The sequence below is a fragment of the Nannospalax galili genome, unplaced genomic scaffold, assembly GCF_000622305.1.
Source record: "Nannospalax galili isolate Female #2095 unplaced genomic scaffold, S.galili_v1.0 scaffold459, whole genome shotgun sequence".
In the NCBI taxonomy this organism is placed as follows: domain Eukaryota; kingdom Metazoa; phylum Chordata; class Mammalia; order Rodentia; family Spalacidae; genus Nannospalax; species Nannospalax galili.
In genome coordinates, this window is record NW_008344211.1 from 28035 (window position 1) to 39416 (window position 11382).

General features: G+C 48.6%; 1 protein-coding gene and 1 non-coding gene across 3 annotated transcripts in view; both read left to right on the forward strand.

The window, feature by feature from the left end:
- The first annotated feature begins 647 nt into the window (after positions 1-647).
- On the forward strand, positions 648-751 carry LOC115071619. Its single transcript, XR_003850730.1, has one exon. It is a non-coding gene; the product is annotated as a U6 spliceosomal RNA (small nuclear RNA).
- A 6848-nt stretch (positions 752-7599) lies between these two features.
- LOC103739992 (sulfotransferase family cytosolic 2B member 1-like) overlaps positions 7600-11382 on the forward strand; it is an 18023-nt gene continuing 14240 nt past the window's right edge. The window contains exons 1-2 of one of the 2 annotated variants that reach the window (XM_029567124.1): positions 7602-7888; positions 8459-8619. In XM_029567124.1, the coding sequence (XP_029422984.1) occupies positions 8478-8619 (142 nt within the window). In that variant the 5' untranslated portion in view covers positions 7602-7888; positions 8459-8477. Of the gene's footprint in view, positions 7889-8458; positions 8620-11382 lie in introns of both variants that reach the window. The other variant, XM_029567125.1, reaches the window with a different exon arrangement.

The following is an 11382-nucleotide window of genomic DNA, read 5'->3' on the forward strand; positions in this document are numbered from 1 at the left end:
TCATTCTGATGTGTTCCACCAAGAGTGAATTATGGCAGGTCAAAGAGGGCAGACTCAGTCTTTCCAAAGCCTATCCAGTCATACTGGCCCCATCACTGCCTCCATGATTGACCTCTATGCTTGTTTAGGGTCCACAGACCTGCCTGGAAGCTCCAGTTGTCTTCAAGGCAGATGGAGAAGCTGGTAGGAGGGGAGAACGGTGGCTTGTCTTCAGGTCTCTCTTTCTCTCTCCCTGCTCCCCCACTACTACTCCTACTCCTACTCCTAGTGGCCAGCTCTGGCCGCACCCTCAGCTTCTGAACCAAGTCCCTGTGTGGACATTCAGGTATTTCCCATCGGTATGAAGTTCATCAGTTAACTGACACCTGTTGATAAGTTTGGAGAACTCCCATGTGTCCTGACTAGACTCTGACTTTGTGTTATTCTGAAGCTGACTGTTTGGGATCATTGTACTAGAAGCGGCCCTAAGCTTCCTCCCTGAGTAAGGCAGGTAAGTCTGAGGCTAGACAATCTCCACTACTTCATCAAGACATCCTCTCCCAGGGCTGGGCATGGTAGGGCATACTTGAATCCCAGCACTCCAGAGGCAGAGTCAGGCAGATCTCTGTGAGACTGAGACCAGCCAAGACCAAAAAATTATTTATTATGTGCTCACTTCAGCAGCACATATACTAAAATTGAAATGATGCAGAGATTAGCATGGCCCCTGCACAAGGATGACACACAAATTGGTGAAGCGTTCCATAATTTTTTATTGGAATTAATAAATACTGTTTCACTAAAATAAATAAATCTTTTTTTTTTTTTTGGCCTTTTTGAGACAGGGTATCCCTGTAGCCCCATCTGGCCTGGAACTGACTCTGTAGACCAGGCTGGTCTTGAACTCACAGAGATCCACCCTGCCTCTGCCTCTGCTGGGATTAAAGGCGTGCACCACCATGCCCTGCTTAAGAAAAAAAATTTTTTTTTTTAATGGAGAGCCTCTCCTGATAGAAGCATAATCATATCCTCTGAAGCCCAGCCTCCAACACTCCATACTGGAAAACAAAAGTCAGGGTCAGGGTAGAGAAGGGCTCCTCATGGATTATAGGACCCAGGACTGTGGAATCGGGAGGAGAGAACTCTAGGTTTGAAGGAGACACAAATACTTTGTATCTCCTCAGTATCCTGTCTGAGAGCTTGAGGCTGGTGAACATCAGGAGCAAGGCCAAAACCTTGGGGCCAGCCCAGGGTAGGTCCCCCTCCCCGACCTCAAACCTCCCTGAAGGCTGCCTGACCTGTGTCTTGCATTCCAGACATGGTGACAGATCAGCCCACACAGCTGGTGTCTCTGCACCTACTCCTGTCACCCAGCCATCCAACTGACTATTGCAACTGCTGCCCTCTGTTGGTTACATCTCCACCAGTTTCCTACGGGGACCCTTAGGGAGATCCTGACAAGTTGCCCAAGGAAGGTCACATCACCCAGGGAAACTGCTCATGGTGAGCTCAGTTCACAGACTCTGAGGACATGCCAGAGCTGCCAGGGTCTTGGGTCCATTACTGCTCTCCATGGTCCCTTCCTCTAAGATCCTACTTCTCAATTCACATCCTCCACACAGCGAGTCCTGATGTTATTCCTCCTACCCAACTCTGCAAACGGAGGGGTACAGGCACAGAGCCATAAGAGGAGGAGCTATGATTCACACCTTGGCTGTAGGCTCAGGTGAATTCCAGACTCTTGCCTGGGGCAAGGTGATTTCTCTCATCTTGAAACTCTCAGGACTGTGAGGGGACCCAGTTTGAGAAGCCCTAGGTCCTTCTAAAGCCTCTTCTCCACCTGACTCATACGAAGCTGGAAAGTGGCCTCTCAGAGGCACCCTGCTGCTGCTTCCCTGTGGGCACTGTGGTCAGCATCCATCCACCATACTTACCTGGGACTGAGGGTCTCCTACTGCTAGTCCTTTGTCCTTAGTCCTCAGAGCTGACACTGGCCTGGGACTCCAGGAAGATCTCTCAGTGAGAGATGCTCTTTCACACACAGGAAGGAGATTGAGGCTCAGAGAGAGCATGACAAGTGGTATTTGCATATTAGGGGACTGTCCTGATCCCCTTCCTGCCCAGGAGGCCACACTACACCTCTGTGGAGCCCTACACCAATAGGCAGCAATTCCTCCCATCTCAGGGGAGATGCCCTGGACTCCTTGACACTGAAATCGCCCCGTTGTGTGAAGTAACAAGGCTCTGGTGCCTCAGCAGGATCTTCTCCAAGACCTAATTTGGATTTGAAGCTTTCTCTGTGAAGCTTGTTCTGTGATTACTGTGAAACTTGCCTCCACCTTCCCTTTAGCATGTGTTGTGACTGTGCCCTTCTCAGGGGCTGGAACATCTAAAGATCTTAAATCTTGATTTAAAACCAAATCCAAGACACTAATATCAAATCTAAGACAGGAACCCCCAGGGCTTGTAACACACAGAAGGCTCATGCCGTGTTTTCCTTCCTGGTGAGGCACGCACGCTTCACTGCCCTACATCTCCAGCCCTTATCCTGGGTAATCATAACCTTGTTGAGTGAGTTCTGTCTGAAGAAGACAGAAGCTCATGACCAGACAGAGGCTCCTAGAGACCCAGTTGAGGCCAGAACTGGGCCCAGACAGCTTCAAGCACCAGGGCCCAAGACTTCAGATGCTGGAAAACAAAGAGAAGACAGCTGAGGACACATCTTCGCATTTCATGCAGAGAACAGTCCCTGAGCGGGATGTCGCTGTTCTGTGTCACTGCTGTTGCAGGACAACTGCTGCCAGAGGACAGAACGTTCCAGGCTCTGAGACAGTCATCACAGCCCCCGTCCTGCTGCCACAAATGCCGGCAGTGCTTTGATTTTCGTCCGACCACTCTCACATACGGAAACCTTTCCTAATGTGGAAATTGAAGGGGCAGGATGAGGGCCCACCTTCAGCTGGGTAAGGATAAAGATGAGTACAAAGAAAGTTCCAGAACAGGAGTGAGAACTGCCCCTGGCCTTTATCCTGCACCCAGGAAGTCTTCCTGGAGGAAGGGACAGGTTAGGGTATAAGAGAAAGGAAAGAAGGAACACTCCAGGCAAGGGACAGCAAGGAACAAGGAGAAAGCAGGAGACTGAGGCAGCACAGAGAACCGACACAAAGACGCCCAGGCCGTCAGGACATCTAGAACAGTTCTCTCATCCTCTAGAGCTGCTGGGTAACCCGTCCTTGCACATCTGTTCCCAAGCACCAGTGGTGCCGTGATAACCCTGGCCTCCCGGGGACACCTATTCCCTCCAGACAGCACCTCTAGGACACCATAGTCTGAGACCTCACCTGCCCTCAGACCCCAGCAACACATAGCCAACTGAGCCCTTCTAGCCTATGCAGCTTCCGGAACCTCGTGGGTGCTGGCTCCACCCCTCCACCTGCCTTTCCTCCCAGACCTCTCCGAGCCCCATTACTGCCTTGTGATCTTTGACAGGGCTTAGAGCAAAGGGATGAAGGGCAGGAAGAAAGAACAGGTGACAGGAAAGAAGGAAGAAACTTGGTGCTGGGATGCTTTCTCCCCTCCCCTCTCTTTTCTGAGCCCCACTCCCTGGAATACCAGTCAGCTCCCCAGGGCGGAACCTACTTTCATCAGATTCCAGTGGGAATCTATGAGTTGGTCTCTCAGATGGGACTGTACGTGTTATTTCCCTCCTCAGCATCTGAGCTTTGGTCTGCCAGCTTGTAGAATTTGCAAGTCAGCTCAGCCATATCAGCACAGGTTAAGCCTTCCTCTTTCTTTTTTTTCATTTATTTTAATTTTATTGAATTTTTGTGTATTTCATACAGAAAATCATCTTTATACCCCTTTCCCCCTTCCCCTTTGGCACCCTCCCATAGCCCCCCAACTGGAGTTCATACATTCTATCTTTTGTATTAAGGCCTATCATATAAAGCTAGCGTCCCCAGATGTCCCTCAGTGTAAGTTCATCCACCGGGGTTTAGTCAGCCTATCTGGAGTCCCTCCCTTTAAGAAGATCAGCTCTTCCTCACCCAGCAGTAATCAGCTGCCAATAAATCTTCGACTAAGATTGGAGCCTGCTGTTCAGTTCTACAGTTTTGTGCTGGGTTTTTGTCTGCCTAAGTTTGCATGGGTCTTGTGCATGCTGACACCATTGCTGTAGGTTTATATGAGAAGGGTCCCAGGTGCCTATAGGACTATTTCCATATGCTCATGCACCTCCTCCCTGGCTTTACAATCTTTCTGCCCCCTTTTCCGCAATGATCCCTGAGCCCTGGGTAGGTGGACCTCAATATAGGAGCCCTGTCCAAGGACCCACACTCTGCAGACTCTTATTCTCAGTGTTTTGGCCATTTGTGGCCTTCTGTGTTCCTGGCCCTCTGTTGCATGAGAGAGCTTCATTGATCTCATTCTTTTTAAAAAACATTTAAATTGTAAAAATACAACATATATACTGGAGTACTTAAGACATGTATGTAGATCCACACAGAACTTTTGTTCATATTCAGCACTGTTCATTATTGTCTCAAAGTGGATTTTTTGTTTGGTTTTATATTTTGTTTACTCTTTATTTTAGTGCATGAGTGTATTGCCTGTATGTATGAAGGTGCACCCATATCATGCAGTGCCTGAGGAGGTCAGAAGGTATTGGATCTCCTGGAAAAGGTCATTAGCTGCGACATGGATGCTAGGAATCTAACTTGGATCCTCTGCAAGAGTAGTTAGTGCTCCTCACTGCCGAGCAATCCCTCCAGGCTTGTTTGTTTCTGTTTATTTGGGTCTCACTGTGTAGCACTGGCTGGCCTGGAACTCACCATATAGACTAGGCTGACCTCGAACTCACAGAGATCTAGCTGCTTCTGCCTCCCAAGTGCTAGGATTAAAGGCGTGCGCCACCATGCCCAGCAATTTAAATTTTTTTAAACTAATCAATTAACTACTAATAGTTAATAATGTGTGGGTATGTGTATACCACCTTTCGGTATGGGGATAAGAGGACAACTTACAGGTGTTTGTTCTCTCCTTCCACCATATGGGTCCCTGGGATCAAACTCAGGTCCTCAGGCTTGGCAGCGAGCACATTTTACCCACTGGGCCATCTTACTGGCTCCCAACAGATACTTCTTGAGCTGGAAATTCAAATCTCTGAGCTCATCAATTTTTTTCTACCACTTTCTCCAGCAACACTAATATTTTTTTTGAGGGGGGTCTTTTTGAGACAGCATCTCCCTATAGCCCAGCTGGCCTAGAACTCACTATGTAGACCAGACTGGCCTCAATCTCACAGAGATCCACCTGCCTCTGCCCCTCCCCATCCCAATGCTGGGATTAAAGGCTTGTACCCACCACACCTGGCTGCCAATTGAATAATATTGATTTGTTCTACATTTTTATATACACAGCCAATCTTCTAGTTAGCTTCAACTCAACATGACACATCCCTGAGTTATCTAAGGGGATTGCCTCCATCACATTGCTCTGTTGGCATCTCTGTGGGGACATTTTCTTGATTTCTAATTAATGTAGAAGAGCAACATCCCTAGGCAGGTGGGCCCCAGCTGTATAAAAAAGCAGTATGAGCCCGACACGGTGGTGGACACCTTTAATCCAAGGACTTGGGAGGCAGAGGCAGACGGATCACTTCGAGATCAAGGCCAGCCTGGTCTACATAGTGCGTTCCAGGTCAGCTGAGGCTACAAGGAGAGCAAAAGAGCAAAAGAAAGCATGTAAATAGGTAAGCGATGTTCATAGTGTCTACCTCAAGCTCCTGCCTTGGTTCCCTCAGTGATGGACTGTAGCCCATAAACTGAAATAAACCCTTTCCTCCCTAAGTTGCTTTTGGTCATGGTGTTTATTAGAACAACAAAAAGAAAACTTGAACAGCCTCCCAGTTCCTTGTGTCTTACACTGATTCATTAATAAGTCAACACAGACATTTTTCATATCTCATTGTCAGATCTGCTAGGGACCATCAGTACTCTGAAAGAGACAATTGCAGAAGTGCCAGTGTTGTGTGACAATATTCCTGGGGAGATAAAAACAAATATCTACTCACCCCAGATAGGGAACTAAGTCCAACTTGGTGAATTAATGAGTTTTACTGGGGTTACTTAGAGGTATAGGTGAGGGGTGGGTTACTTTCAGGAACAGAAATGACTCAAAGACATCTGCATCACTAAAAGCCCACCCCAACATGAGTAATACGAATGCTGAAAGCCTAGAGTTTACTGCAGGAAGCTCACCAGGTGGAGACTGTCTTTTCCAGGCACCCCAACTGATCTCAGCTTCTTCTGGACAGCTGGATGGTCTGAGCCTCTTCTAGGCAGTTTGGCTGGTATGAGCCTCTTTTGGACAGCTGGCTGGTATGAGAATGTCTCTCAGCTCTCTTAATTACTTATATGTATTTGGGGAAGGAAGGACTTAGTGAATCTGGTCAGTTTCAAGGACTTCTAATGTTACTGAGTTGTTTACTTCCTGAGCTTTTTAAGAGCTTCCCTGTAGGATGGAATGTTTCACTTCTTGGAGCATCCTATATGCTATCAAATTTCCTTCTAAGAAGGAACCCAGGGCTTCATGAATGCTAGACAAGCACTCTCCCAATTGAGCTACATCTCAAAAAAGCTATTACAACTGGAAACAGCCCTGAGTCCATCAACAGACAAACGGGTGAACAACTTGTGGTGTTTCTATACGATGGAACATACCACCACCATGTAACTGTTCACACACACACAATGAATGGATGAATGTCATTAACAATATGTCAGTGGAACAAACCCAAACATTAAAGAGTACCTGTGTATTTGTCTGTCCACAGGAAGTACAAAAACAAATGAAATAAAGGGTGGCGACAAGGTCTGTGTAACAGTTGTCTGGGGAGAAGGTAGGTGTTATGTTAAGAGGTACAAGGGGAATTTTTAGGCGACCTAAACTGTTCTGTCTTAGTCATGCACATAGTTATTACATGATGCATGAATAAGTTCAAGCTGAACCTTTGGAGACCTTGGCTGTTGTCCTTGGTTTGAGAATCCTGGATGGATTTCTCTCTGGGAAAATCTTAAAAGAGAGGCCATGGGTTGGAGACGCCCTCTAAAGGGAGGGTAAAGACAAGTGGCTGCCAGAGTCAGAAGTGTGCTATGTGGGTTTGTATAACTAATGACCCATTAACAATCTGTACAACAGCCAATGGGGATGGAGTTCTAGAGCTCACCTGCAGCACAACATGAGGAAGGAAAGAAGCATCCTCTGCAAACTGGGCTCCAACCCTGCTGTGTAAAAATCTCCAAGACATTGCTTGTGAGTAACACTGTAGGCAATAGACACTTCCGTATTTGTTGGTGGCTACTTAATGAAACTGTGAGACCAGGAATGTGGTGGCTGGTGGCGGGTTTGAGGTGGGGGTGGGGGTGGGAGGACATGGAAAATTGTTCCTGAACATACTGTTAAGCACTCTGATTTCTTTGTACCATACCTACTATTTACCACAAATGTTTTCAAAATTATATAAACAGCTTGGCTCTAGGGTAGCAGAGAAGGCTGCCTTCTTAGGTCCTCAGAACACAGAGGAAGGGACGCTGCCCCGCCCCTCGCCTGCGCCTTTTCCCACAGCTAGCATTTGTGAAACAGGAAAACCATATCGTGCCCAGTCCCTGCTAAAGTACAGCTATTCTGTTTAGAAGTAGCTCCTGTCCTGAAGGTTATAAAGTTGCTGCCTGCCTATACTCTCTTCTCTACCCCTCCCCCAGCGGGTCTGGCTAGATCCCGCAGTCTTCTACCCCAGGGCCCTGCTACTACAGGGTGGAGCCTCCTTGGAGCTGCCCAAGTAGAGCCTGAGCCACGTTTTCCAGGGCCCGGCTGCCTGCACACAGAAAAGTACGCAGAAAAGGACCTTGTGGTGAGTAGGGAACTCAGAAGGGGCACGGGAGGTGGAGGCTGGTGTCAGAGGCTGCTCCAAGACTCAGGAAACACTGCCAAGCATTCCTGCCTGCCCAGGGTAGGCGGCAGTGCGGGAAGGCCGAAGAGTAACGGTTGTGAATGGGAAGTGTTTGCCTGGAAGGCAGGCCCTCAGGACACTATCCCCAACATTGCTTTGGGATTTCTGTTACTGAGAGAAACACCTCCCAAGCCCCGTCTATCGGGGATGTTCACAATATGTCATAACCACTAAAGATCACTGCTGAAGAGCGGCCCTTCGCAAAAGCGGCCCAGGGCTGGTGACTAAGTACCAATGCTTGCCTGCCAGTTCAAGGCCTGAGCTTGAAGTTTTGTCTCCCCTGAGGGAGTTGGGGTCTTTTGACCCAAATGATAGGCAAGTCTGCCATCTTCTGAGATGGTCCTGCAACATCACCTGGGGACAATGACCAGCAGCCACCTCGTGTCAACATTTGAATGATGGAAATAAAAAACTGGGCTGCACCTGCTGGAAAGAACTTGGGCCCAGGGTAATAGACCACCTCACCTACAGAGCCTTCAACCGTGCCGGTATGAATGAGCGTATGAACACCACTGAAATCTTCGATGGCGTCCGCTTCCCAGGGTTCATGCACACCCCGGAGTCCCTGCAGGCAGCTTGTACTTTCCAGTTCCAGGACACAGACATCCTCTTGGTGACATTCCCCAAGTCAGGTGAGAGACTGGGACTGGGATCGGGAGCCTGGACAATTTAGCCACAGTACTGCTGGCTCTACCCACAGGGTCTCAATTCCATTGATACTATGGAGTAGACTCTGGACCCTTTGCCTGTCACCTGTGTATCTGACTTGAGTCCTGGAGCTGCGTCTTTACCAGACCATACCCCATTTGGAGCCCCCACAGCCTCCCTGGCCAAGTGTTCTCCTTTCACCCAGTGGCCTTAGAGGCCTCAGGATGCCCTCATTCTGGGCACCAGCAGCCCCTCTCCCATCCTTTGCCAGGTTCCCACAAACTTTCCATAACCTCTTTGGACTTGCGGGAACATGCCGTTGAGCATGTAAAAAGAATGCTGAGGATGGCATGGGTTTGTTCTGAAAATATGGCTCCATCTGGGGTGTGTGTTGTCATGTGGCCTTTTGAGGACAGGCCCTGGCTTTACCCTGAACCATGTTGAGGTGGGTGGTGTTTATCACCCAAAGAGGTGAGTTTATGTGAGGTCAGGAACCACTTATCTCATAAGGCTGTCCTGCCCCTTTCTTCAGTGCGGGGTGAATACCAACATGGCTTTGCTGGACCCTGCATGGTCATCCTGTTCATCTTGTATCAATAGAGGACAGATACCCAGGGGTGAGAATGGGAACCAGAAATGGCATTTGCCTTTACCTCTTGGCCATAACCCAGCTGGGGGATAGAGTACCCTTAAGAGCAGCTTTTGCCTCATGTAGCTTGGAGGCCAGGGCTACCAGTGACTTAGGTGAGCAAATGGTTCAGTTAACAGATGCCTGGTGGAGACTGCTCTGTAGGCTCACAGCCTGGGGTTTCCCTTCCCATTCCTGGAGGGATCTAGTGAAAGTCAACGGTATGCCTGCTTCTGTCCCTCCTACACCCAGACATGCTTCCCCCCCTTCCACCCCACATTCCTGCCCCTCTTCCCAGCCATTCCTCCTCCTGCTCCCCTTCCCTTCTCCTGGGGCAGATCCTCCCTTTAGGTCTCACTACCCCCACCCAAGAGCCTAGCTTGTGGGCAGTGTTTCCCACAAGAAAGAATGTGGTGGGTGGTCTGGGATTAATCAGTCTATGGCTACAGCTTTCCCTCCATCCTCCTACAGGATTGAGCAGCAGAGCTATGGGCCCTTAATCCTGGATGCAGGGGTCAGTTCTTCATGTGTCCCTATATGGGGGACTATCCTCAGGAACTGCATGAGGCGACCCAAACAGAGAAGGGTATAGTCTGTAGGCAGCAAGATTCACTCCTGACTAGTGTCACCAGCCTCTGAGCCCAGGCTTTACCCAGAGGATTGGGAGAAGGCTAGATGGGAAGAGAAAGTAAGGCCAGCACTGCAGAGCCCCCTCCGGCCTGGATTTTCTTAGACTGCTGAGAAGTCGGCTTGTCCCACCATGTTCTGTCTGGCTTAGAAGAGGTGGAACCTTCCTCCTGATCCTGGAAGCCAGAGGAGCTAAGAAAGGGCCCTGTGACCTCCCACTCTACGTCTAACCCAGGTCTCCAGGATTTGATATCATTAAGGGTGACCCCAGGAAAGAGTGGTTGCTGGAGGGGACTAGACACCCTTCACAACTCTCCAGCTGCCCTCCTCTGGTCATAGTCAAAGCTTTCAAATGTCTAAAATAGGAAAAGCAGGCTGGAGCATGACCCTGTGAATTGCTCACTTAGCGTGGTGACGACCTGAGTTACAGTCTTGTTTTGTTTTTTGTGTTTTTTTTTCTTTTTTTTAAGACAGGCTCTCCCTGTAGCCCCAACTAGCCTGAAACTCACTATGTAGAGGAGGTTGGCCTAGATCCCATAGTGATCTGCCTGCCTCTGTCTCCTGAGTGTTGGGATTAAAGGTGTGGGCTACCACTCCAAGCCTGAGTTACATTCTTAATGGTGAAGGTAAGACAGGCTTTCTGGAAAGAGCATCACCAGGACTGGAATATTCCAGAAAATCAATCAGAAAGTGGTAGCTATTGGGTGTCATGGTTCTCCCTCAGGGAGCATGTGCCTGGGATTCTGGGCCTGAACAGGAAGCCTCCTAGAGCTGCATAGTGGTACCCTGCCCCAGTGCTCTGCTCACAGGACCTCTTTCTGACCGTCCTTCTGGCCACTTGGTGGTCATCCCTATTAGAAATGCATCTGCAGTCGCACGAAAATGACCACACAATCCAAAGGATTTCAGCAAGGCAAAAAGTTTTACTTCTACAGAAGGGTCACTAGCCTTGCCATATCAGGCAGGCACGTATGCTCAGCAGGGGTTGGATTGGGTTTTAATTCCTAGTGCAAAGGAATCCTGTGCCTCACTTGAGTAAGAGCTTGTCCTCACATTCTTAAATGATTGTCTTACTTAAAGCCACACAGATGAGTCTGGAGAGATGGCTCAGTGGTTAAGAGTACTAGCTGCTCATGCAGAGAACTGAGATTTGATTCCAGCACCCACATGGCAGCTCACAATCCTCCATAACTCCAGTTCCAAGGGAATCTGACACTGTCTTCTGACCTCCTCCAGCAGTGCACAACATGGGTGCACACACACACATGCAGGCAATATACTCATAACATAAAATAAAAAATAAATTTAAAAAAATTTTAACTTTTACAAACCTTTGTTGAGAATTTCATACATGCATACAAGGTGTTTGATCAAATCCATGCCCGCTCCCTCCCTTCCAGCACCTCCCATATCTCCCCATCACTTTTTTCTTTTTCTCCTTCTTTCATTTTTTTATTTTTATGGGGCTTTTGTCTACTCTAACATTCCTCCC